The 27,784-nt window shown below is 49.2% G+C and overlaps 2 protein-coding genes across 4 annotated transcripts in view; one reads left to right on the top strand and one right to left on the bottom strand.

Annotated features, from left to right (window-relative positions):
• Positions 1-27,784, bottom strand: part of ANGEL1 (angel homolog 1) — a 55,908-nt gene that overhangs the window by 13,283 nt on the left and 14,841 nt on the right. Inside the window, exons 2-6 of one of the 3 annotated variants that reach the window (XM_059689549.1) lie at positions 10,441-10,555; positions 4,993-5,568; positions 3,638-3,864; positions 3,142-3,211; positions 1,396-1,829 (exon numbers count right to left, since the gene is read on the bottom strand). In XM_059689549.1, coding sequence (XP_059545532.1) covers positions 1,396-1,829; positions 3,142-3,211; positions 3,638-3,864; positions 4,993-5,568; positions 10,441-10,543 — 1,410 coding nt within the window. In that variant the 5' untranslated portion in view covers positions 10,544-10,555. Of the gene's footprint in view, positions 1-1,395; positions 1,830-3,141; positions 3,212-3,637; positions 3,865-4,992; positions 5,569-9,430; positions 9,568-10,440; positions 10,556-27,784 lie in introns of those variants that run through there. The other 2 variants (XM_059689558.1, XM_059689565.1) reach the window with 2 other exon arrangements.
• The window catches only part of LRRC74A (leucine rich repeat containing 74A), a 32,896-nt gene continuing 14,835 nt past the window's right edge, over positions 9,724-27,784 (top strand). Inside the window, exons 1-6 of the mRNA XM_059689599.1 lie at positions 9,724-11,293; positions 17,667-18,426; positions 19,810-19,938; positions 22,595-22,767; positions 25,133-25,240; positions 26,454-26,550. Of these exons, the coding sequence (XP_059545582.1) occupies positions 18,390-18,426; positions 19,810-19,938; positions 22,595-22,767; positions 25,133-25,240; positions 26,454-26,550 (544 nt within the window). The 5' untranslated portion in view covers positions 9,724-11,293; positions 17,667-18,389. The remainder of the gene's footprint in view (positions 11,294-17,666; positions 18,427-19,809; positions 19,939-22,594; positions 22,768-25,132; positions 25,241-26,453; positions 26,551-27,784) is intronic.

The raw sequence follows: 27,784 nt of genomic DNA, 5'->3' as shown, positions 1-27,784 counted from the left end.
TTGGGTTCAATATCCTGTACTATAAAATGGGATAATGATACCACATGTAATTAAGGGTTGATAATAATCACTACCACAGTATGGCTGCTTCCTTTGAAGTAGGCACTGGAAAACATTTCGTGTGCATTATTTTATTTAACCCATCAAACAAACACACACCTCTGGAGAAGGTCCCATTATATCCCCAATGTCTGGATCAGGCAAATGGGGCTTTCGGTAGTTAAGAAACTTGACCAAGGTGGGAGAGCGGGGATTCAAAATGAGTGCTCTGAATCACCACACCTAACCGTGCCACACAAGGAGGCACTTAGTAAATTCTTCGCCTGTTTCCTGAGCTCCTTGATCACCGCAACCTTCTGGCAGGATAATGCCTTTCACACATGGCAACCAAGACACTGCTGGCACCTGAGTAACCTCATTAAAAGCCCAAAATGCTCAATAATAATTCAGTCATTTTGTGTCCTTTCTCCACTGTGCCTTGCCAGAAGCTAAGCAATAAGTTGGATGGACCAGTCGAAGCAAAACAGAGGAACAGGGAGATGAAGTGACATTAAAAATTAGCTAAAAAATTAGCACAAGCTGAATGCCCATGAGCACAGCTAAATAAACTATGATAAACTATGAGATATCTGTGCTATCAACATTCAGCCATTAAGAGGAATAAGACAGATCCATATATACATTAAGTGTGGGGGGGGGGAAAGCTACAAAATAAAATATACAGTAACATATCATGTTTATAAACACACACGATTGATTATATACCAGCTGTTAGAAGCAATCCCAGATAGTGCTGGAGGGTGAGAGCTCTGGGGCCAAACCACCCAGCTACAAATCCTGGCTCCGCCACGAATGACCTGCATAATCTAGAGTAAGCAAATTAGTAATTTCTCCGTGCCTTAAGTTTCCTTATTTATAAAATGGAGGCAATGACAGAAGTTATGAAAATTAATGCATACGTATAAAGTGCTTAAAATAGCACCTGGCACATAGTAATTGCTTAATAAATGTAAATTAGGACTATATTATCACGGGAACATTGATATCACTATAAATGCATAAAAACGATCTGGAAAAATGCCACCAAACTTCAGCTATTATTTGACTCTAAGGGGAGAGGCAGGGATTGTAGGTAATAAAAGGGGCTTTGGCCTGATTTTATGACATTTGAATTCTTTCAAGGATGTACTTATGTATTATTTATAGACTCAAAACAAATTAATGATAATAACTGAAAGGATTCCAATATGCCAAAGGCACTCGAGAGGTCCTAACTTCCAGGCTTTGGGTACAAGAACGCAGGAGGGAGCCAGAACCGGGGCAACTGAAGTCCCTGCCACAGAAGCAGCCTCTCCCTAGGCCATGTTCCCACCCGCAGTGGTCTGCCCCTTTCACCTTCCAGGCCGGCATCCCATCGTATTGCAGCTCTCCGTCCCTGATGAAGTTGTAGAGAGGTGAATCAGGGACAGAATTCAGGTCCCCACACAAGATGATGGGGCAGTGGCTGCCATCTGACAACCTAGCCACCTTGTCCACTTCAGCCAAGAGAATGGCCATCTGGGCCAACTTGACATCACCCCGGCGTGGGTTGTACAGGATGTGGGTATTAGCCACACATAATGGGGCCACCGAGACTTGCCCCAGGCCTTCTGGGACCAGTGGCTGCAGCAGCAGCACTAAGCCCACGTTATCCCGATTGAGGAGCTCCAAGCCAGGCCGCAAGTACTCCACAGGGCTGGCGCAGAGCAGACGGAATCTCGTGGGCTTGTAGCAGACAGCACAGCCGTCCGTCTTACACCCGGTCCTCCTCTTGTAGAAACAGGTGAAGCCTGCAGGAACACCCCACCAAGGAGATGGATCAGAGTCCTTGAACCCTGAGTCCCTCCAACCAGTGGCAGTAATCCCGGTGGGTGTGCACAGGCATTGCTCCTGCGGCTCTGTAACGGGAGTCCTTGCCCTTGCCAATCCCCTGGCCCTGCAGAGGTTCCCTGACAGTTTTAACCAGACGAGGGAGGCTCTAACGGGAAAGGAGGAGAGAAGGGTTGAAGCAATATAAGTCGACGTGGACAGCATGGAATCTAAAGTCATACAAGTTGGCCCTGGCCAGCGTGACTCAGTAGAGAGCGTTGGCCTGTGCACCAAAGGGTCTTGGGTTCCATTCCCAGTCAAGGGCACATACCTGGATTGCAGGCTTAATCCCCAGGGCATGTGTGGGAGGCAACCAATTGATGTGTCTCTCTCACATTGATGTTTCTCTCTCTCCCTATCTCTCTCTCACTCACTCTTTCTCTCTTTCTCCCTCTCCTCTTTCTTTCTTTCTTTCTTTCTTTCTTTCTTTCTTTCTTTCTTTCTTTCTTTCTCTCTTTCTTCCTATCTCTATCTCTATCTCTATCTCTATCTCTATCTCTATCTCTATCTCTATCTCTATCTCTATCTCTATCTCCCTATCCCACTCCTCCCTCCCTTCCACTCTCGAAAAATCAATGGAGCCCTAGCTGGTTTGGCTCAGTGGATAGAGCATCGGCCTATGGACTGAAGGGTCCCAGGTTCGATCCCGGTCAAGGGCCCATGCCCAGGTTGTGGGCTTGGTCTCCAGTAGGGGGAGTGCAGGAGGCAGCCAATTAATGATTCTCTCTCATCATTGATGTTTCTATCTCTCTCTCCCTCTCCCTTCCTCTCTGAAATCAATAAAAAAATATATATTTAAAAAAAAAAAGAATGAAAACATGTTAAAAACTAAAAATAAATGGAAAAAAATATCCTTGGGTGAGGATTAACAAATAATAATAATAATAAAATAAATAAAGTCACACAAGCTGGAGTTCTAGCTCCACAACCTACTAGCTTTGTAGTTTTGTGACCCTAAGCAAGTCACAGAAATTTTGAGAAACTCAGTTTCCTCATTGTAAACTGGGGATAATACTCGGCCTCATAGGTGGTTACTTCAAGAATTAAAGGGCAACATGTCACAGTTACTTTAAAACTTCGAACTCTACTTTCTTTTTCACCCACATAAAGGAGGAGCTAGCTCACAGGTGAGACTGAAGGTTTCCTGAGACAAAGAAAACCATGGTGTCTTCAGAGAGAGCAGACAGGGCTGCAGGAACAAAGACTGGCACACATGCCAGGGAGCTACATTACCCATCATTCGCAGCGAGGGCTCCAGCTGCTCCCAGTAATGATCTTCCTGGACTTCCTGAAGACACAGGATCTGGGAAATGTACAAGGAAACCAATCACTCCAGAATGCCCAGAGTGCTGAATGGACTCCCACCCCAGGAGCAGGCAGTGGCCAGGTGGGAAGCTCCTGAGGGTCTCAGGACTGCACCTTCCCACAGGACTGACAGCCAGTCCCGGCAAGAACAGCCCAGAGTGACACCGAGGAGACCAGACACATACGCTGGATTTTCCCTCAAGTCTCCCTCCCTGCACAAAGGTGCCAGAAAGTGCACCCAGGGAAGTCTTCTCCGCATCTGCCAAAACTCACTGACTTCAGGCAGGCAAGCTCCAGCCCCCGGAAGGACTCCAATCATGTGAACAACGGGAATGAACTCATTTTCTAAGAGCATTGGGAAACAGCCCAGGCCCAAAACAAACGCACGATGCACTGCCCTCCCCGCTCTTCACTCTTCACTCACATCAGGGTCCCAGTGCTGGAATTCCTGCATGAGATTTGCAAAGCGATAGTTCCAATTGAGGATGTCCGGGTGGCAATGCAGATAGAGCTCGGAGCTCTGCTGCATGAGGTCCTGGGCCAGGATGTTATAGGACATCAGAGTGAACTGGAACTGCGGGCCATCCCCTGCCTCCAGGCCCTGCGCATCCAGCTGAGTGGAGAAATCCTCCCATTCTCGCCACAGGATTTCTGCAAAGGGGTTGGGAAGAAGAGGTCATGACAAGTACATGTTACCCGCAGGCCCCACCATCTCCACCCCTGACTCAGGGATACTGTGTCTCAAATTTTCTCACCTTCCATGTCACCCATCCCCCTGTGCCCATCTGAGCAGAACTCTAAGGACATTCTCACATTAGACAGTAAGCGCCATAAAGCCAGAGACAACCTGGGGCTGTTCACTACTGTATTCCCAGTACCTGGCATAATGCCTGGCACCTAGTGCATGCTCAATAAGTACAGGCTCACACTCTTAACCAGGGGTCCTCAAACGACGGCCCGCGGGCCACATGCAAATACAAATATTGTATTTGTTCCCGTTTTGTTTTTTTACTTCAAAATAAGATATGTGCAGTGTGCATAGGAATTTGTTCATAGTTTTTTTTAAAACTATAGTCCGACCCTCCAACGGTCTGAGGGACAGTGAGCTGGCGCCCTGTTTAAAAAGTTTGAGGACCCCTGCTCTTGACAAATCCAATGGTCTCTGGGGAATCACTCAGATGAATGTGCTTAATGGTCACCCGATGTTAAAGACTCTTCTCAGCCTTGGTTGTTTTCTAACCTCTAAATCTGGAAAAGTTTGTAGGGCTAGAAACCACTTGTCCCCCATCTCCCTTAAAGCATGGAGCTGCGGAGTGGATTTCAAACCTATCTGAGCCACAGAACTCAGTCTTCACATTTTAATGGAAGCCCAATATGTGCCAAAGATAAAACTGGTGTCATTCTGTTGAGGCACAGAGTGGAGGCCCCGAGGGCTCTCCGTCTCCTCCCAGGAAGCCCTTGGATCACCTCCAGAGAAACAGTCGCAGGGAGAATCAGAACTAGGATCTGCTGTGTTCTGCCATCACCGAGCTATGTAACTCCAGGCATGTCCCGCTACCTCTCTGCACCGGCGTTATATCCTCTGAGAGACCAGGGGGCTACGTGAGATGATTTCTAAGGCCCACCTAGATCTGACATTCCAAGAGTCTTAGAAAAAAGAATGCAGTGGCAGAGTTGACAGAGCTCCCCACCGAGAATCTTCTTTAGCAATGGCTCTGCCCACACCCACGACAACCTGGCAACCTGCTACCCTGGCTCTCAGCCAGCTGTCAGACTCACCATGATAAGGAATTTCTACGGGGGGAGGCTGCAACTGCCCCAGGCCCTCAAAGGACCAGATGGGAGCCTCTTCCTGGGGCATGGGCTCAGGCGCTAGGCTCCAGGCGACCACTGCGGGGTCCTCTTCCCACTCCTCTGCAGCCAGTGCACCCATTGGGAGGATGGTGCAGTCTGCATACTGAGGGCCTGCCTGCATGGGGACAGCTGCCCACATCGGGCCCTCGCCCTCCGGCAGTGACTCCTCTCCGAGGACCTCGGGGGAAGGCTCCTCTAGGTTCTCTGCTGCCTGCAGGTCACTCAGCTGCCTGCTGCACCACTTGTCCTCGGAAGCAGCATCCTGTTCTCCAGGATAATCCATCAGGAGTGCCAAGCTGCTCTGGGCTAGTCCCTTATCTACTAGGGGACCCTCGCTCACGGCCGAGAACACCTGGCTCGACCCTTCTTCTCGCCACTGCTGCAGCAGGCCCTCACACTCTTCCTGGCCCAGGCCCTGGGGGGCCATGGCAAAGTCACCCTCTACCTGGGGGGGCGAGCTCTTCGCCAGGAGAGCATTTTTTCGACACGTGAAGAAAGCATCTGAGGAGAAAGCCAAAACAGCACGTTATAAGATGACAGCATCACCCCCCCACACTCTCTTCCCAACTAGAATGTGAATCCCATACAAGTAAGAATCACATTCACGGAGACACTTCCCCCCCCACCCCGAATGGGAGTCCGTTCTGGGGGACTCTTTCCCCCTCCCCATGTGGGAGTCTGTACTTGTTCTTTAATAAATTTCCACCTTTGCTATAAAAAAAAAAGCCCTAAATGGTTTGGCTTTTGGATAGAGCATCGGCCTGCGGACTCAAGGGTCCCGGGTTCGATTCCGGTCAAGGGCATGTACCTTGGTTGCAAGCACATGCCCAGTGGGGAGTGTGCAGGAGGCAGCTGATCGATGTTTCTCTCTCATCGATGTTTCTAACTCTCTATCCCTTTCCCTTCCTCTCTGTAAAAAATCAATAAAATATATATTAAAAAAAGAATCATATTCACTTTGCTCATCATTGTTCCATCACTGAGCCTACCCATCTTAGTGCCTGGAACTTCATCATCATCAGAGCAAAATGCTTACCATGTGCTGGGCACTATTCTAAGTGCTTTGCAAGTACTGAGTAATCTATATGGTAGGGATCTGATAAATATTCAGTGTGGGAATAAATGCAGTGGTTCTCAACCTTCCTAATACCGCGACCCTTTAATACAGTTCCTCATGTTGTGGTGACCCCCTACCATAAAATTATTTTCGTTGCTACTTCATAACTGTAATTTTGCTACTGTTATGAATTGCAATGTAAATATCTGATATGCAGGCATATCTGATATGTAGGATGTATTTTCAGGGGTCGCGACCCACAGGTTGAGAACCGCTGGAATAAAGAATGGTTGACCCACATAATCTAGGACAGAGATGGTCACATATAAACACACCTCTTTATCTCGAAATTGAGACTCCTATGAAACATCAACTCTCTAGTTCTAAGAGCCACTTAATCTATACAATTTACTTCTTTTTTACTGTTGTGAATCCTCACCAGAGGACATTTTTTCCATTGTTTTTAGAGCGAGTGGGAGGGAGGGAGGGGAAGAGGAAGGGAAGAGGAGAGAAACTTCGATATGAGAAACACATCGATTGGTTGCCTCCCGCACATGCCCCACTCAGAACCTGAAACCCAGGTAGCGCCCTTGACCAGGAATTGAATCAGAGACCCTTTGGTACATGGGCCAACACCCTAACCACTGAGCAACACCAGGAGGGCTAAAATTTACTTAATAAAGACCCTTGGTCTCTTGTCAAAGTTAGTTATTCTACTCACAAATTTTCACAAACTTCATTAGCTTTCCCATTCCATAACACAACAGAGGCTGTAAATCAGGTGCCAACAAGTGACAGCAAGAGACAGCTGTCACCTTTCTGCTACAGCAGCCACAAATGACGGCCAACAGGCAAGAAAGCAAGTGGGAAAAACTCTAAAATTAGGGCTCCCAATCTCCAGGCTCAGTACTTTGGTCCAAACAAACCCTCCTTACACACTAAGTCCCTTATTTGTGGCACAGGACAAGTGAAATGCATGATGCTGACCCTCAATCACTAGATTGGTTTTATCAGCTGTGTTGTTGTTTTTTTAAGGCAAGAAAAACATCAGAGTGGTTCAAACATTGACGCTATCTTATGGCCCATGTGAATATAACAGTGGTTTTCAACCAGTGATGATTTTGCTCTTGGGGGACTTTTGGCCTTGTCTGGAGACACTGTGGTTGTCACAGCTGTGGGGATGCTACTGGTATCTAGTGGTTAGAGACGAAGGATACTGCTGAACGTCATACAGCACAAAGGACAGCCCTAGAGCAAATGATCCAGGCCCAAATGGCAAGAGTGCTGAGACTGGAAAACGCTGCTTCAAACCCATGGGCTGAGTTGCTGGCTTTAGTCTCAGGGACTTGATCATTCCCCGTCTCTTGAAACATCCCCCATGCATAACAGATGGCGGGGGTTCTTTGATTTACTGTGTGCTATTATTAGTTTCCAAATTTAGCAGGTTTTTGTTGATGGTGGTGGTTTGTGTTTCAGCAGCAGAATCCTTTTATTTAAAATTTTTTAAAAATATGTAGAAACCATATAACTAAGTTAAACCCATTGGGACTACTTTAGTGGGGGTGGGAGGGGTGGACCCTCCTCTGAGATCCCTTCAAACGTTTGTCTAGACCAGTGGTTCTCAACCTTGACTGCACATTAGAATCACCTGGGAATCTTTTTAAAATCCTGACTTCTGGGCCTCATCCTCCGGAAATTCTGTTTCTTTGTGATGGGGTGGGGCCACAACATTAGTAACAAAGAAACAGAACTTCCGGAGGGTGAGGCCCAGAAATCAGGATTTTAAAAAGATTCCCAGGTGATTCTAATGTGCAGCCCAGGTTGAGAACCACTGGTCTAGAACAGAGCATGGCTGAAGGAATATCCTCTGGCTCCCTGAAAACAATTACTTCTGTGGAGAGTCTCATTCCTCAGAAGTGCCTACACCTGGGCCATCCCTGAATTGCGTGCCCACTACACTGAGTGGCCAGATGATTATGACGACCCTGTCGGTAGTGTGGGGCCTTGACTTACGAGTTTAATTCGTTCCGTGACGGAGCTCGTAACTCAAATTACTCGTAAGTCAAATCAACAGTGAACGAGTGAGACACGTGATGCTGGGCTGATGTTGTGGCGTTCACTGTGACCTTCGCTGCGCCAACTAGCGGTGGGGTATCTGAAGCTGGCTCGTAACCCGGATTTTAGTTCACAACTCAAAGCAAAAAATCGGTGGAGAGACGGCTCCTATCTCGAAAAACTTGTAAGTCAAGTGGGACACTCGTCAGTCAAGGCCCCACTGTACTTGACACTTCCAAAAATACTGAATATTGAAAACTTCCTAAGCAAATACTCTCAAGGTTTTAATATTATTGTTTGCATAACTAATTCACTTCATTATATTGATGGGGTGGTCATGATAACCTGGCCATTCAGTGTATATGCTGAGGAGTGCACGAGGCACTAGGGACACAGCTAGCAAAACAGGTGTGAGCCCACCCTCCCTCCTGGGGCTTGCATTCTAAAAGCAGACAGAAACAAACATCTCATACGAAATACACATATGTTACGTAATATAAATCTCACACACACACACACATTGCGGAAGGTTCCAGAAAGGGGGGGCACAGAATGCACAGTCCGACCCTTATCTCTAAGAACATGCTTGCTAGCCTGTCCCGCCCCCCAACTGGCAGAGAAATCTTCGGGAATTTAAAGACCAGGAATGAAAAGGGGCGGGCGGGTCGTGGAAAGTGAGAGACTCCCTCCTGAGTGTCAGCGGGACACTCAGAGCTCTGGTGCTCGGAGCTCAGGTGCAAATGCAGCTCTGGGTTCCGGGCACGTCTTTCACCCGGAGCCTCCACGGGGAGCAGAGCTGAGAGGAGCTGGGGAAAGTGAGCGCGGCCTGAGCCTGGGACCACAGGTGCGTCCAGGTCTCCAGCCGCTGACCCAGGCCGACAGGCTCCCACCCAGAGAACTCGGGCATTCGCCCAGGCCCGGGGCTGCCAACCCTTTCCGACCCCCCAGAGCAGCGATCGGCGGGCCCCGGAACCTCCTGCACCCCGCCGCCTGGGAGGGGCGGTTCTGCCCTGCCCCGGCCCGCCTCCGGGTGAACCGCGGCCCAACGCAACAGCGTGAGTAGCGGCCGCCCGCGAGGGTCGCCGGCCCGGCCTGCGCCGCCTGGAGTGCGGGACCGGCTCCGGGGGAGGGCCGCCCGCACACCTGGCCACTGCCTGGGAAGGTGGCCGTGAGGCCCGACTCGCCGCAAGCCCCTCGGCCCGCGGCGCCTGCCCGGCCCGGCTCCCGCCTGCAAGGACGCGGGGCCAGTACCTGAGAGGGCGCGGGAGAGGGCGCGGCACAGGCGCGCGGCCGGCAGCAGCAGGTAGCACAGGCACGACGCTATCATGGCCGGCCGCCCCGCGGCGTCCGCCTCCCTCCTCCAGCAGCCGCCGGTCGCCTCAGCTCGGCCCCGCCCCCGCCTCGCCCCGCCTCAGGCTCCGCCCCCAGCTCCGCCCCGGGCGGCTCACGTGGTCCCGCTGAGCTTCAACAACAACTTTATTGGGGCCGTGGAACGCGCAGGCGGGGCGGGGGCGGGGGCGGGGGCGGGGGCGGGGCCTGTACCCATGGCAATGGACGCGACCTGGCTCCGGGAAGCCGGCGAAGCGCAGGAGTTTCAGATGAGCGCCACGCTGGAGGCTCCCCAGTATTACCCAGAGGACACGATTTTATTCCCACTCCCGCCGCCTAACTTGGGGTCCACCCTGTAACCTCTCCGCCCTTCAGTTTTCTCATCTGTAAACGGAGGGGCTGGGCTTCCCGAAGGCCGCACCCAGCCCTGGCTTCTGTAATCTCACCCTTCTCAGCCCAGAGAGAGGAAAGAGCGATTCTCCATGTTTCTCTTTTTCCTGACCCTACCGTCTCCTCCAGCTCAGATTCTAGGTCACAAGCCAATTCAAAACCTTGTCTCCTTCCTCATCCTGTTTCAAATGGATCCTCTTTATACCTGATCTAGATAAAAGGGGGCGTCCCATTGGTAAGGGAGTCAAGAAAGGGGGAGGGGGCTTCCGCAAGGGCAGGCAGGGACCAAGTCTGGTTGGTTGGTTGGCTGGTTTTCATTGAGGTATTTCTCTACTGTGTGCAACAGTGTCAGGCACATAGTAGGGCTAAATACATCTTTGTTGACTGAACAAAGCACTTATCATGAAAGGAAGGCCAGGTCCCCTAGCAAGTCTATGCTACCCAAAGCCCTCTGTGCGTCTCTCTTCCCCATTCTGCAACCGCAGCCTTCTGCCCCAACCAACTGAAGAAGGAAGGACTGTATGTACTACCGATTTCAGTACCCAGTGTCTGAGCTGTGCAGTTTCCAATTTGTGGCTGCAGCCTCGGTTGTTCTGGGAAGCCCTCTGGGGAGTCACCAGATCCAGGACCAGCTGGATACATCATAACACTGAAAGGCTAGAAGGAGGAAGCAGGAGAGTCAGTATTGTGGCTTTCTGGCTGTTTCCCCTTAGCTCCCGAGAAGTGTGTGCCTTCAGGCAACAGCATGCCTGCCTTGGCCTCCCATGAAGCAGAAGCCCCAGGAGCAATCTGAAGGTTTAGAAACTAGTACACAAAGTCCCCCAAAGTCAGGCCCACGCCTTTGATGTGGCTTAAATAGCCCTTCCTTGTACCTTCCTGCCATTTTGCCCCAATAGTTACCCAGAAATCCAAGTACCAAACCAGGCCCTAAATCAAAGTATTTATCTAGAGACTATTTTTATCATTTTGTGAAATTAGGGTTTCCTTATCCACTTGGAAAATGTCTTAAAAATAAAAACTCCTAGGTCCTACTCAGGTCTGAGGTGGAGCTCTTAAAAACTGGCCGAGTTATTCTGGTTACATTTTGGGAACCTCTGCAGAAGGACCTAGCCTCAGCTGGGCTATTCATTGCAGGTGTGGGTAAAGGGTGTCAGGCTAATTGATGCCATGTTCTTTCAAAGGCTTTTCCTGAGGCTAATGGAGAACGGCTGGCCTCCTTTTGTTTCCTGATCCATAATCCGATCTGTTGGGAAGAGTAGGATGATGTAAGGATCACAAGCTTTGGAGTTGGACCATCTGCGCCCAGACCCTGGCTCTGCCACTTTCTACCCTTGGAACTTCTCAGGTTACCCTAACCTCTTGGAGCCTTAGTTACTTCACTGTGCTCAGCCCAGGGTAAGCTCTCAATGTTTACTATTATATTTTTTAAATTTAAGCCAAAAACACCTCTGGCTACTGATAATGGAGGGTCATCTTCTACAATCCCTGGCAGAAATAAGGGCCCTTCAGACTGCAATATGGCATTGCTAAGCAAGCCATGACTACAGATTCCAAGGAGACTTGGCCTAGAGAAGTGCAGACACAGGCTTCCCCAACAAAGGAAAATTACAAGTGTAACCTACACCATCTGCAGCCTCATGATGTCAGAAATATTCTGAGAGAGACCGATGAGCCCCTCAGTCCACGCCCTCCCCCGTCCCCCCCCCCCCCCCCCCGTGATAACAGTGGAAGCAATGATAAACATCTGTGTCCACCACTGAGTGGTTTCAAGGGTGCAGACCTATCTAATGGGGCAAGTGGAAGGTTTTGCAATACTTTGAGGAATTTAAAATGTTCTTTCAGAGGCAAATTTCCTGTATATAAGAAATTTAACCTTTGAGCTTTCAAATTTTACTCTGCCAACAGGTACGTGTGGAAATTTGATATGAGAGCTGCCTTTATTAATCCATTGGTTGACTACAGAAGGTGGCATAATGCTTCCCTTGGGATTTCAGAGGCTACTGACCAAGGTCTAGAATAGTGTTGTCCAAGAGAAATATAATGTGAAGCACATATGTAATTTAAAATTTTCTAGTAGCCTCACATAAAAAGAAAAAAGTAGGTGACATTAATTTTAATATATGTAACCCCATATATCCAAAAAATTTAACATTAAGCTCATGTCATCAGCATTTTTAAATGAGATATTTTATGCTCTGAAGATATTTTTTTGGCACAACTGGTGTGGCTCAGTGGTTGAGAGTCAACCTATGAACCAGGAGGTCACATTTCAATTCTCAGGACACATGCCGAGGTTGCAGGCTTGATCCCCAGTGGGGAGGCATGCAGGAGACAGGCAATCAATGGTTCTCTCCCATCACTGATGTTTCTATCTCTCTCTCTCTCTCTCCCTTCCTCTCTCTGAAATCAATCCTATATAATAAAACCCTAATATCCAAATCGACTGAACAGCAGAACGACCCATCGCTATGATGCACACTGACCACCAGGGGGCAGACGCTCAATGCAGGAGCTGCCCCCTGGTGGTAAGTGCGCTCCCACAGGGGGAGCACCGCTCAGCCAGAAGCCAGGTTCATGGCTGGCGAGCCCAGTGGTGGCAGCAGGAGTCTCTCCTGCCTCCGTGGCAGTGCTAAGGATGTCCAACTGCCAGTGGGGAGTGGGCCTAAGCTGTCAGTTGGACATCCCCGAGGGCAAGGGCTCCCAGACTGCAAGAGGGAGCAGGCTGGGCTGAGAGACTCCTCCCCCATCTCCCCAGAACCTCCCCACAAGTGCACAAATTTCATGCACCGGGCCTCTAGTAGAAACATATTAAAAGTAGTTTATAAAAAATTTTTGTGCTAAGTTTTTTAAATCCAACATGGGTTTCAGGTGAACAGCACATCTTAATTCAGACTAGCCATATTTCAAGTAGCTACACTAAGTGACTATCATATTGAACCTGTGCAGGTCTAGAGGACTCAAACAGCCTCTTAAATAGGATAGGTAGAAAAGAATTGTCTATGTTTAACTCTTATGATAACTTGAGACCCATACACTCCCAGTAACTTGCCTTCTCTGAGCCCAGTGTTTCCTGGGCATCTCAGAATGTATGTCTAGATATTCCCATAATATACCAGATCCGTCTGAGTTGATGCATTCATTCACTCCCTTACTCACTGATTCATTTGTCATGTGTTCATTAGAGATTTCTCAAGTACTCATCAATGCTTACCTCACCCTTGTCTTTCCTTGACCTCATTCCTCCTCTCTCATTAGACACTACTACTAGACCAGTGATGGCGAACCTTTTGAGCTCGGCGTGTCAACATTTTGAAAAACCCTAACTTAACTCTGGTGCCATGTCACATATAGAAATTTTTTGATATTTGCAACCATAGTAAAACAAAGACTTATATTTTTGATATTTGTTTTATATATTTAAATGCCATTTAACAAAGAAAAATCAACCAAAAAAATGAGTTCGTGTGTCACCTCTGACATGCGTGTCATAGGTTCGCCATCACTGTACTAGACTCACAGTATTCCCTGCCTCCAGTCCTCCCTTCATTACTAATGTGGATGAGCCATCTCAAATCCTAGAAGCTCATTGTCACCACCTCCTCACTGACCTCATTCCCACCGTACTTTAGACACCCATGATGTGTCATTACTGGGTACTGCTCCACCTCTGAAATCATAAATTCACAAACCCCCTCTGATGGGTCACCCCTTGGCTTTCTGCCTTTCCCAGTTTCACTTCTGCACACTGTTCTTTAACTCCATCAAACCCTTGAGTTCTCTGTTCTGCCCTCAAGCTTCCCCTTAGTCACCTTTCAATCCCCCTCAGGCATCCTTTAAAACGCTCTCATCCCAATATCAATTTTCTTGCCCACCATTCCTTGATTACACCTGCCCAGGTTCAGTAAAGCCATTCTTCTCCTTGGCTCTTACACCTGGGCTGCTGAGCACTGGTGTGTAAAATTACCAACAGATTGGAGCTATTAGTGGGCTGGTCTCCAACCTCACTTCAGCCCTCAACCCACCCCAGCAATCCTGTGTTCTTAATTCGTTTTCTCTCCCATTTCCACAAACTTGCTGTCATATTGCCTCCCTTCTTGCTCTCTGGAGATCATCTCCCTTCCAACTTTAGAGAAAAAGTAGACCCACCAAGTGAAGTCCCCCTACTCCCGGTTGCCACACCAACACAGTGACTAGCAGGCACAGCCAACTTTTCTTCCTTCCCTCCCAGCACAGTGGCTGAAACCCCCACCAGGCTTGGAGTCCCCTGTTTCCTGCCTTCTCAGAGGTTGTGCTCCTTCTGTTTACCCCTCTCCTGTTCTTCCCTGACTTCTTTGCATCAACATTTAAACTTGCTCAAATTGCTCCGATATTATGAAACCCTCCTTCAGGCCCTGTCGCCCTCCAGCCACCCCTCCATGTCCTCACTTCTCCTCCACAGCCAGGCTTCTTCAAAGAGTTTTCTGTTCCTGCTGTCTATACTTCCTCACCTCTCATTCACCTTCATCCCATTAAATACAGCTTCCACTCTCATCACTCCGCTAAAATGTCCCAATGCCTTTCTTGTTGCTAAATTTTATGGACATTCTCCGGGCTTTATTATTTCTTGACTATTCTGTAATTTTGCATTTCTCCCCCCCCCCCCCCCGCCTCCTTTTTGTAAGATTCTCTTCCCTTCACTTCTGTGACATTGTTTTCCTTCTAATTCTCTGGACATTTTGTCCTAGTGTCTTTTATTTCTGTTCCTCTGACCCCAGCCCTCCTCCTTTCAATGATGGTGTTCCTAGGATTTTATCTGTGGCCTCTCTCCTCTTCTTACTTTAAAGTTCTTCCTGGAGAAATTTTCACCACTCCAATGGCTTCAAGTACCAGCCGCATACTGACAACTCACACATCCACATTTTTAACCTTTTCCTGAGCTACTGACACATGAATCCTCTTGCCTATGGATCTCCCATAGGACTTCCCAGGGACACATCCAAGATTCAACACACCCAAAGTAGTACTCATGACCTTCCCCCACCATCCCCCAAAAAACCGCTGCCTTGGCTCCTCTGTCTTTTTCTTAAGGAATGGCACAGTCACCCATCTGGCCTCCTGCGTTTACATCTCCCCTTTCACTTTCATATCTGGTCTGCCACCAAGTCCAAGTAGTTTGGCCTTTATATTCATTCAGTCCACTTCATCCCTGAGCCACTCCTAACTGATGTTGCTCCTCTTCCTGTCTTCAACCCACTCTTGACCCTGCAGTCAGAGCAGTCTCCCTGCTATGCGAGTCATGTCAGGTCACACTGCTGCTTAAAGCCTGCTCCCCAATTCTCAAATACAGGCCAGACTCTTCAGCGTAGCATTAAAGGCCCTTCATTGTTGGCCTCTGCTCACCTCCCATCTCATCTCTTTTTTTCTTTCCCACCACCACTTCCCCCCATGAGAATCACACTCCAGCCTCATTAAACAACTTGAGACTCCCTCAACATGCCATAGGGACTTTGTATATATTTCTCTCACCCTCAAATACCTTTCCTCCCCCAGTGAGCCTACCCCATCTCTCTGCCTTCACCTGGTTACTGCCTGATGGATCTTTAGGTCTCAGCCTATAGTCCTTCCTCAAGGTTAACAGTAGCCTAATGCTAGGTCACCATGCCTATGTCATTCACATCACTTCATCTAATGTAGGCATTGTATCATCTCACATCATCATGAGAAGGTAAGTACAGTACAAGAAGACATTTTGAGAGAGAGAGACCACATTCACATAAGTTTTATTATAGTATATTGTTATAATTGTTCTATTATTAGTTACTGGAGGCCTGGTGCATGACATTCGTGCACTGGGGAAGGGGGGGGTCCCTCAGCCCAGCCAGCGCCCTCTCGCAGTCCAGGACCCAGGGAGTGGGCATAAGCCGGCAGGCAGACATCCCCTGAGGGGTCCTTAGCACTGCTGCGGAGTTGGAAGAGGCTCCCGCCACCTCTGCTGCGCTTGCCAGCCGTGAACCCGGCTTCTGGCTGAGTGGCACTCCCCCTGTGGGAGCGCACTGACCACCAGGCGGCAGCTCCTGCATTGAGCATCTGCCCCCTGGTGGTCAGTGTGTGTCATAGCGACCGGTCGTTCTGCCATTCAGTCGATTTGCATATTAGCCTTTTATTACATAGGATTGTTGTTAATCTCTTACTGTACCTAATTTATAAATTAAATGTCATCATAGATATGTATGTATGTATGTATATATGTATATGTGGGAGAAAACAGTATGTAGGGTTCAGTACCATCCACGATTTCAGGCATCCACTGGGGATCTTGAACTAAGCCCTTGTGGATAAGAGGAACCACGGTACAATATTTTGATAGATAATGCATCACATTGCTGGTTATATGGTTTCTGAAATGGTAGCCCCACAAAAAACTGAAAGAATGCCTATAGTCAACTGATTTTTAACAGTGGTGAAAAAACAATTCAATGGAGAAAGGACAGTCTTTTCAACAAATGGTGCTGGAGCACTTGAATATCCACATGCAAAATGAATCTCAACCTAAGCCTCATACTTTATACAAAAAGTAACTCAAAATGGATCATAGGAAATGTTCTGGAAATGGGTAGTGGTGATGGTTGTACAACATTGTGCATATACTTAATGCCACTGAGTTGTACACTTTAATAGGGTCAAATTGCAGATTTTATGTTAGTACCCTGATAAAAAAAAAATTAATGGATCATAGACCTAATATAAAAGTCTTTCCCTCAGACTCTACTTGTCCAAAAGCCTTTCCCCCAAACTATCCTTGTCCAGAGCCCATGAGTGCTCCCCAGCATAAAGAAGCCTCACCCTCCTTGAACTCCTGGAGAATATCCCCTTTATCAATTCCCAGTACTGCTCTTAGGCCCAGGCAAGCAGTGCCTGTGCCCAGTGGCTATTTGGAATGCCTTCCTCCAAATTTTCTAATGTCCCTTTTGTACCTAGGACCTGTCCAGAGGTTAGACTAAGACCTACATACTCTCGAGTCCCAATTTCTCTCCTTCCAGGACAATTTCTTATCCTTTCCATCAATATGGGGTTGACCAGATGATCCGAGGGTCTCCATGACTGGTGCCTACCACAGTATGCCAGGAGTTGATCACTCCCTTGGCCTGTTTGATCTATCTTTCAAGAAACCACATGAGATTGGACCGCTAGAATGGTATTACCATGCTTATTTAAGGTGACTCGAGTTGTTTATATGAACAGGAGCTCTGCCAGAAATATTTGCCCAGAATCCTCACACTCTAGAGGTGGCCCTGTCAATTTCCCTCTTGTTATATAATATACCCTGAAAGCTCCATGTTAGTCATGTCTGCATCCTCTCCCCACAATGGTGCTTATCTTAGTGCCTTGCTCTATATTTTTCAGACTGAATGCCTCTTGAAGAAATGACTAACATCTCATATTTACATATTTCTTTTGATCCAAGGATCTATGTTTTCCCCACACAAATTCCTAGATCTTCATCATTCTTCTGAGTGGCAAAGAGGCATTTTCATGTCCCCGAGCCCTGTAGTCACTGACCTGAACGTTGACGTGCTGAAAGCTTATCAAGAAGGAACAAACATGCCTCCAGAGTCTCTTGACAGTAAATGGCAAGTGAACTTCAACTTCAACGAACGTGAAAACAGCCACGCGTGGGAATGATGGTTGAGTGGTTTCAAGTTAGGCAGCCCAGTAGTTTGGATTGAACAAAGGTTTGGCTGCAACAAATTGTAGTGATAGAACATATGTTTGTTGTGCTTTGCTTTAGATCTTCTGCTTCAAGATTGAGGATACTCTCCCAAGGGGGAAAAGAACAAAGGAAGGAGAACCGGGTAGAAGAAAACAGACTTCACCCATCACTGAAATATTTCGTACCTGAAGCACAACCACCTTGAGAGAAGAACATGGTGGCAGCTCTTCACAGTCACCTGATTGAGGGGCTTGGGTTTGGTCCTGACTCAGAGGGAAATACACCACCACTGAGAGGCACCCCCACAGCACCTTCGTAATCACAGCCAAGCCTTAGCTTGGTCCCAGCAGACATATGAAAAAAGATGACTGTCAGAGCCACCAAGAGGGTGGCAGACTTGCTGTTACCAGGTCCACTCACATGGATCACAATGTCTGCATGAGGTCATGGAATGTTGCCGATGAAATGAAAGTGGCTCCTAAGTCATAAAGTTGCAGGCAGATGGACATCCTTTTGACAGGGCTCCTAGGAACTGAGCTGTGCCACTCTCCCTGATGATTCTGGGAAGTACATATCTCTTCCAGAGTTGGGATCAAATCCATACATGCCCAATTCTCACCAAAGCCCACTCTCCCCAGGGCTTGCAGGGATAGAAAGATAACCACACGCCTCCAGATTTGTCTATGTGAGAGCAGAGAGCACAAAGTTTGAGACCGGGGTGAATGGACAGGTGTGCTTCTTAGGGAAGCAGCAGAAAGGTGGCAAGAAGCTGGCAGCAGCCCCCAAGAGGCCCCTGGCACCATGGACAATGATGAACCTCTTGAGCCTGAGACAACAGGTGAAAAGGCATCCCATCTCTCACCACTCCAGCCCTTCCAGGCCGCCTCAGTGTAATACCCAGTGATCACATGGACCCAGAAACCTAGTGCCCTTCTTACCTGGGACCCTCTAGATTTGGGATGACGTATTACATTGACTTGGCTTTGGGACTTGCCAAACAGGGAGTGAGAGCGTTGAATGCATGTTGTGCTAGAATTGGCTCCTACCAGTTCTAGCCGACTTTGAATTTCATTTTTTGAGCTGCTCTACATCATGTTGGCAGTTTGAAATCACCCATGTCGGGAACATTTATACCACTGGAATTGGCCATTACTACACATCAGAATTTTTTTTCTGGAGAGCCGGTTAGACATTTACCAGCGTTCCACAGATTGGATGGAATTCTAAAATTGTTTGACTACTGAGGAAATTAAGGCTCAGAAAGTCATCACTTCTTGATAGCTAAATTTTCTGGCTAATCTGCTGTATGTCTTCTAACTACCAGGCCACTAGCTACTCCCACCCCTTATTACATAGACCTTACCTTACAGGCTGGGAAATAAATGTTGGGGCTTGGGTCTATAGACAAGGACTAAGAAAGACACAGACCTGTGTGGACTCATTAGGAACTCCCGCCTTAGAACAAGGGTGTTCAAAACTTAGGACCCCTGCCACCAGTGCTCAGTCCACCCGAAGCATAGGCTGGCTATGTTCTGACAGGCCACCTGGCAGTGCAGCCTGGCTTCCCCAAACCACTGCTTCCCGCTAATATAGGACGAGCTCTGGACACCTGTGTGTAGCTGTCAGGAACCCTCATCTGGTCCCCGATCACTGGCCCAGTGGCAGAAAATCCATGTCTAGCAAGCAAGGGAAGCTCAGGACAAGCCCTGCCTTCTTCGTGGTCATAAAATAGATGTAGGGTTGGAAGGAGGAGAAGCTAGGTCAAATTCTTAGGAATCCAGTTATCCCTCTCGATTCCTGAGACGCTCCTGTTCCGGTTTATTTTACCTTTGACCGAGTCGCCTGCCCTGCCCGTGGCCTTCACCATCATTCAGAGTAAAGCAACTCTGAATCCCACCCAAACCAGTAAGAAAGAGAAGAGGGAGCAAGAAGCCAATGTCCAAGTCAGGCCCAAAGCGGGGAATAGATCAGCAAGTCTCCAGAGAACACGAGGAGGGGTAGCATGCGACCCCACAGACGCTGGGGGCAGCAGTGCTGGGGAGGAAGGGCTTGCAGAATGGAGTCCTTGGTGTCTGGAGCCACATGCAGCTGGGGGACAAAGGCTGCAGCCCGGACCTGGGAGACAGAGGAGGAAACCGAGGTGGAGGGAAGTGGAAGTGGCTCCACATGAAAGGCTAGCGGGTTTCATTTCCAACATCACGGGGATGCGTTTTTCTTCTAGAGGAGACTGGAACCCAGGCAACACCACATAGCAGTGATGAAACCCTCTACTGTGAGGCTGAAACCGCCCCGGCCTCGGATAAAGGGAAACCCACCCGGGAGAGTTCAGAAACAGACCTCGAGATCGAAGGTGAAAGTGGGCTTTCGGAGGGGTGGGGGGACAGACCTGGCTTCCCCAGTTGGCCATGGCTCTGCCCCAGGCGTGGGGCCTGGCGGGTGAGCCGCGTGGGCACATCAGCTTGTTGAATGCTGGACCAGTCAGTGAGCGGGGATTTCTGGCGTCCCAAATGTTTCCACACGTGGCATCCTGTGTCACCTTCGCCACAGCCCCAGGAGGGAGGCATTATATTACCTGCCTTGACCGAGGAGGAAACTGAGGCTTAAAGCGATTGTGTGAGTTGCCCAAGGCCACCGAGAGCTTACCAAGGCTTGCTGACGCCAGGTTCACCCCACCCTGCCAATCTGCCTCCAGCATTCTGTATCCCAGGGACCACTGGCGTGTTTGTGGCCCGACCTGCCTCCTGGTGACGTTCCTCTCCTCACACTGGAGTTTGTGTTCCCCTGCGGGAGAGCCCCGGACAAATCCAAGTGCATGGCCCTGGGGGTGAGGGTGGGGGACTGTCTCAGCTGCAGCAAAGACTCTGTTACTGCCAACAGCCCCTCCACCTTCCTCTTCCTCTTCCTCTTCCTCTTCCTCTTCCTCTTCCTCTTCCTCTTCCTCTTCCTCCCAGTCTTCCCAACAGGGGAAGTGCCACAAAGAGCACACGGGAAGCAAGAACAATGCCAGCCCCTCCTGCTAGGCCAGCCTCACACCTCCCAGCTGAGGCCGGCCCAGGGGCCCTTTCTCTCCTGTGTCCTGGCGGCTGGGTGGGGGGCGGTGATCAGAGGCGGTAGAAACACAGGCGAGGCTGTTCTGCCAAATTCCTCTATACAGTCAGTTCCTAACCCCTGCCAAGGTCAACATACTGTTCACCCCGCACAGACCTGCTCCCTGCCCCCCTGGGCACCTTGTGGCTCTGTTTTCTTCTCTCTCTCTCTCTCTCTCTCTCTCTCTCTCTCTCTCTCTTTCTTTCTTTCTTTCTTTCTTTATTCTTTTTTCCTTTTCTTTATTTTTTTAAATTTATGTATAGGTTGTTGCTCTTTTTTTCTACTTTTCCACTTCAAGTCCGTTGTGAATGTTGCTTTCAACACTGAATGTTTCACGGTTGGAAAATGCGGAACCCCTGCTTCTACTCATTCCTCTCCTCACCCCCACCCCCTGCAAGTGGTAATAGCGTTGCAAGCTGCCCCTACAATACAACCACAGTGAATACAGCTGGAAGGGGTCAGCAGAATCAGAGCAGAATCAGTGCCAGGGACACAGCTGGGAGTTCCCTATGCTGCTTTGGCAATGGAGAACCCCTAATGATTACATTTGGTGCCAGCTCTGTGCTGAGAGTGGCTTCACTCCTGGTGCCCCTGCAGCTGGGGCTGAGAAGCTGGGACCGGGGCAGGGAGGGCTTCCTGGGACGGCCTGAGACAGGAGCCCGTGGGAATATAAGCTGGTGTGAGGCAGCAAAAGAGGGAGAGAAGGGAGCAGAAGTTGCTCAGCCACCTCATGCTGTTTCTCCTATGCAGCAAGCATGGTTCTCCCTCAGAGGTGACTTTGCACCCCAGGAAATACTTGGCAAACTGGGCTGGGGGATGCTACTGGCCAGGGATTCTGCTATATCTCCTGCACTGCACACGACAGCCCCTCACAGCGGGGAACGCCCAACACTGAGTGTCGGTCGGTCGGTCAGTAGTGCCCAGGTTGAGAAACCCTGCTCTATAACCATCACAGAGGGAAGGCCAGTGTGAAGCTGTGCCTGCAAAAGCACCTTCCTTGTCAAGCTGTTGTCCGATCACCAACCAAGCTCTCTCTGTCCGCCTTAGACACGTTTGGGGTGGCTTGGCCAAAGGCCCTGGGATCCGAAGAAAAAACAGACACAGGCTTAGACCCCAGCTGGCCTGGGACATCTTGCCAGTGGGACATCGGCATCCAGGCAGGCCCACTGCCCACTGCCCGCTGCCCACGGGCCAGGCTGTCTCAGCCTACAGACAAAGGCTCCAGGAGGTTGGAATGGAGATGTGAAGGCCTCGTCTGTCAGCTGGCTTGAGCACTGTGTGTAATCTGGGCTAGCTTTGTCATTGGGAAAGTAGGGATCCCAGATCTTTTTAGAGAAAAACATGACATGCAAGTCTACGAAAGAGGAAAGCCGGCTCACATGCAAGTTTCCTTGTTTCTGGATGGTTTGGGGGTCTCTCCATCTTGCCTTGATTTGCCCCTGTGGGAAGCCTACTGGGCCCTACGTGGGGTTTTTAAGTTGGTACTTCTCTAAGTCATCAGTAATGCTGGTTATGGCTCACATCCTAACAGTGGTAGCAAAACTAAAAGGGAAATGGAGACTCCTTCAACTATCACAGGTCGCCAGCTTCTCACCTGGCTTTTCAGAGCTGCCCCAAGGGGAGACTAGGGCTTCATGCACCCTGGGTGATCAGTTCCTGGACACGGCCAAGCCAGGAAGCCTGTGTGGGGCTCCTCCTCCTAGGGGAGCCTGGGGCCTAACCCCAGGGGCTTGTGTCATCCCCAAGGGAGACGCCCATTTGAGGCTTTCTGGACGTGAGTCTCCCTCCCACTGCTGGCTGACTTCCCAATTGGAGCTGCCCTCTTAACTGACACCCAAGGGACAGATCAGAAAGGAACATGGCCTGGTGTCAGAGGAGATAAGGCAAACGCAGAAGAGAATTCATGTCTTTTTCTGCAGATACTGAGAAATATTTCACCACCGGGCAAAAGGAGCTGTACATGGAGGCCTGCAAACTGGTGGGCGTAGTGCCTGTCTCCTACTTCATCCGGAACATGGAGGAGTCCTACATGAACCTCAACCACCACGGGCTGGGCCCCCACGGTACTAAGGCCATTGCGATCGCCCTGGTGGTGAGCATGCCCGTGGAGGCACATGAAGCCTGGCAGAGGTGGGGGCGAAGGGGGGGGACGTTGACAGGGTGATGGGACCCTAAATTGCATCTGGGATGCCCACCCTGCCATAGGCTCGGCTGGACTGCCCATTTTCCCAACAGTCAGGGACTCCCCAATAGGTCCTGGGAAGGAGGCTGCTAGAGACCTGGGCCTTGGAAGTTTGTGCTCTTTCCTCTTCGGGAAACAAAGGCACCAGCCTGGAAAAGTGGCCGGCTGGGTGCTAATTCGAGAGCATGGTACACAAGGTCAGCCTGGGTCTCAATCCCAGAGCTCACCTTTGCTATAAGTGGGTTCACTCCTGAGCCATTCCATTCAGGGTCTGCCTTAAGGCTCACACCGCAGAGTGGGTCAGGTTTTCCCATAGGAATAGTGTTCTCTCCGGGCTTGGCATGGGCGAACAAGCGCTTGCCCTTGAATTCATCATAGCTCTCTATAATCCTAACTGATTATGTACGGAGCTGATTCCCGTCCCAGGAAATCAGAGAATGTAACAGCCGTACGTGAGCACCACACTATTTGTTCACTTAGGACAGTAAAGGGCAGTTCGATTAATAAAAGAAAAAGCACTCGCTCGTCTTTGGAAATGCAAGAACATTTGCATTTAGCTCATGCCCACTAAGAAGTTACATAAAATGTGAGGTTGTGCTGCTTTCTGGGGAGGGGGCGGAAAGACAGGGAAGAGCAGAGAGAGAACAAAGCCATCTTGAAATTTATTGAGCATTAAAAGACTGATTCATGTCGTGTTAGGAATGCACCATAACCTCCTGAGCTTCATGGCGGGGGTGGGGGGTGGGGGGGTGGGGGGGCAGAGGATAATAATGAAATCCTCTCGGGACTCGGGCCATGTGTTTCTCAGAGACAGTAGTTCCTGTTTGGGGGGAGTTTTGTCTTCCTTGATTCTCTGTATCACTCACTTGACAATTACTGTGACATTCCGGTGGACTCAAGTTTTATTTATCTTTTGTGCTGTTTCACTTTTCGCATGTTGGATTTGCCTGGTGTAGATCAAAGGCATCCCGCTAGGAAGGGTCCTATTTCACACTGCTTCTCTTCTATTCCCCAACCGCCTGGCCCTATGCCCTTGCACTCGGTGCCCTGGAGAGCAGCGATGTTCTCTGCTCGTCTTGTTCCCCCAACACTCAGCACAGAGGGTGGGATGACTGTGGATGGACTTGGGATCCGGCTGCCGGCTGTAGCACACGCTGTGCTAGTCCCAGGGTGACTCTGGAAGCGGTCCTTTAACCTGTTTCTGGACACTGCTAGATGATACCTAGACTGGGAAGCCACCTGAGCCATCTCCCTTGACCTTGAGCACGAAGGAATTCTTCCCCTCCCAGAGAGCTGGGACCACAGACATTGCAGGAAGGCCCTGCGTGGACTGTCCCTCCTTGTAACAATGTGCTAGACCGTCCCTCACTCCAGCACCTTCTCCCTTTGGCTGAAGCTAGAGCTCCTTGCCGCCTGCTGCTTCTCTCACTGCCTGGCCTGCTTTGAACATGCGCACGTCCAGAGATGTGTCTGCTCTCTGTGGTTTTCTGCACCGGGCACACGAGGGGAAGGGAGGAATACAGTGCCAGTCAGCGCCAACCCCATCCCTCAGGCTTCAATGCCAGTCATTTCCTCCATGTGGGGATGCAGACTAGCTTGGATCTAGATATTTATTTAAGTCCAACTCCTTCCAAATAGCCCGAGGCAGGGTCCTAACTACAAGAGGGTACCAGCTGTGCCCAGAGCCTACCCTGCGAGAAAGGCTTCTCAAGGCAGCAGGCACTGCAATGCTTCCTGCTTCAGGCCTTGTGCTAAAATATTCGTATTATATGTATCAAGTTCTCCTTCATCGAAGCTAAGTAAGTAATTAAAATGGGTTCTGCTCATCCTTGGACCTCTTACTTTCCAGGGCTTTGTTTTCATGTTCCTCTTACAAATTCCCCCGTGGAGCCCCTTTGGGTCAAGGGGCCCAGGATAAGCATATTGCCCTAGAAAATATGCATCTAAAATGTAAATATAAAATATCAGCATGCAGGGGTGGACAAAAGTAGGTTGACAGTTGTAATAGAAATAAATGAGCCAATCGTTAATAAATAACAAGAACAAACTGTTTCGAGTGCTCACAACTGTAAACCACTTTGCCCACCTGTACTGTCCTAGCCTCGGTGGGATGGCTCATCTCCTGCCCCATTCTCCGGTTCCTGCCTACTCCTCCAAAACTGTTGGCCTGCATCTCCATACCCTTTGGCATGGCTGGGAGGTTCTGGGCAAAGTCAGGGACCTGCCTCCGTCACCAACCACCTCTGTCTTTCCCCCGCACCCCTCGTGGCTGAAGTCCAACACGACTCTGATCACCCTGGAGCTGGCAGACAACAGTATCATGGAGGACGGCATCCTGAGCCTGGTGGAGATGCTACAAGAGAACTACTACCTCCAGGAGCTGGTACTGTGCCTGCTCTGCTGGCTCCCACCACCACACCCTGGGCCCCAGAGCCCCCTGGAGACAAGCCAAGGCCCCTGCCCGAGCCCAGGCCAGCCTCCGGGCTTTCTGCAATGCATCTGGGGGCCCCTCTCCTGTAGAAGTGACTTCTCAGAGGAGGGTCACACCTCAGAGGCTGGCCAGGGGGACCTGTGCTCCTGGTGGCTGTAGGAAACCCTAAGAAACCATTTCTATTTGGACCTCATAAACCCCTAAATAGACGAACTCACTTCTGTGTAGTTGCCTTAGAGTAAAATTTTTTTTAAAAAAAGACATGAAATAATTTCATAAAATACAATGTGCCTGGAGATAGATAATGGTGATGGTCACACAATATGAATATACTAAAGACCACTGAACTGTACACCGAAAAATGGTTATGATGCCGAACATTGTGTTATATCTATTTTACCACAATAAAAAAATGCAAAAATTAAGATAATAATGGCTAATACATATAAAATCCCTCCCACTAGCATGAAAGGACTATGACCATATTTTGTTTAAATTTTTTTGACTTCAGAGAGGAATGGAGAGGGAGAGTTAGATAGAAACATCAATGATGAGAGAGAATCATTGATCAGCTGCCTCCTGCATACCCTCTGCTGAGGATCAAGCCCGCAACCCATGCATGTGCCCTTGACCGGAATCAAACCCTCGACCTTCTGGTCCACAGGCCGATGCTCTACCCTTTAGCCAAACCAGCTAGGGCAAGGACTATATCCATTTATCTCCCCACCTCTTCCCAGTACAGCGATTCATGCTTCATGAATCAGTGAATGAATTGGCAAGTGATTATTTACTCTAATCTCATTTTTTTCTCAATTATTTTATGCCAAACTCTTCAAATATAGCTGACTTGGGTTTTCAAAAAGTTGCCATGTGCCATCTAAAGTACTAGAGCTCAGCTGGGGAGGTGGGGCATGATTGAAGCTAAGTTCAGAAACTAAGACCAGCTCCGGGCCTCACAGTGAGGCAACAGAAAAGCCAGCCTCCTATTGTTCTTCTCTCCTCAGGACCACACTGATCCTTCCCATCCTTTCACCCCAGCCCCCTCTCCCCACCGAGAACCGACTCCCTTAGCGTAGGTCTCCGGTCAGCCCCCCTCGGACATCATTTGTTAATGAGGGCCCTTTATTGGGGTGTGTACATACACGACTGTTTTCTTGTGTTTTAGAATATTTCCGACAATGCTCTTGGTTTTGAGGGGGCCAAAGTCATCGCAGAGTTTCTCCAGAAAAATTCCTCTTCACTCTTGAGCCTTCAGCTATCAGGTGTGCCCAGGGAAAAGGAAGAGGGGAGAAGGGGGGGACATTGGGGAAGGAAAGGAGAAAGGAAGAAGGTGAAAGGCAGCGGGAATCAAAGTTGAGCTGAACTGGCCCTGGCCCTTCTGATTGTAGAGACCAGAACCCTGTATCTGCACCCTGCCAAACCCCTCCAGCCACCCTTGCCCCCTGTCCATGGCCACACTGGCTTCCTGGCTTTCCTGGACCATATACTTCTGATTCACTTTGCAACATTCCTTCCTCTGCTTTAAAATCTCCTCCCCCAGACGTCTCTCCATGACTCGCGCTCTCTTGCTTCATCCGCTCAGATGTCATCTCCTTGGGGGATGACTCTGATGCCTTGCCTCAAAGCAGCCCCTCTCTCTTCCCACTTTCTATCCATTTCCCTGCTTGGTTTTCCTTAATGGCATTTGTTACTACCTGACCCCCTGTTTTTAATTAGTTTAGCATCTGTCTCACAGAAAACAAAAAGCCAATTGAGAATTCTAGGATTTACAGAACTGTCCTCAGATTTGTGGTTTGAATTTATACCACTTGCAGGGTCCTGGAATCCCTAAGGCAAGAAATTAACATACAAAGTGATCCTCTGCTGGTAATACCCTGAAGCATGCAACAGAAACAAACATAAAACCTCTTTGGAAGAGCAACCTCTTGACCCATACTCCTTATCGCCTGGTATTCCCACAGATAAAGCTTTCCCAAAGATGCGTTCACAGTCCCAAATTGTAAAACAAGAAACAAAACACCATGAGAGTTATCAAGTGGCAGCATCGGACTCTCAAGAACTTGAGAAATATAATGATCAGATATACACTATACACTGAGTTACCATATGATTTATCCTCGAAAATAATAGCAGCATTATTAATTAAGTGAAACTGCAAGCAGATATCTTGCACCCAAATATAAACTATCCTATCTAATAAAAGAGTAATATGCAAATTAACCATCACTCCGCAACAAAGATGGCGGTGCCCATAGTGGCTGGGGCGGGACGCTGGCAGCGTCACCCTGGCAACGCAAGCCCAACATCTGTGCCTCAGCCGCACAGAGGGAGGGGAGGAGCCTCACGCCAGAGGCCAGGGCGAGGGACGCTGCTGTCATTGCAGGCCAGGCGGAAGCTGCTCCCCTCACCACCACCCCCGTGCAAGAATTTTGTGCACTGGGCCTCTAGTGTTTATTATGATTAAGAAAACCCCAAAAATGCAAGAACAAATCACTG

Source organism: Myotis daubentonii, chromosome 1 (assembly GCF_963259705.1).
Source record: "Myotis daubentonii chromosome 1, mMyoDau2.1, whole genome shotgun sequence".
Taxonomy (NCBI): Eukaryota; Metazoa; Chordata; class Mammalia; order Chiroptera; family Vespertilionidae; genus Myotis; species Myotis daubentonii.
The sequence above is the reverse complement of the archived record's forward strand: the minus strand, read 5'-3'. Positions and strand labels throughout refer to the sequence as shown.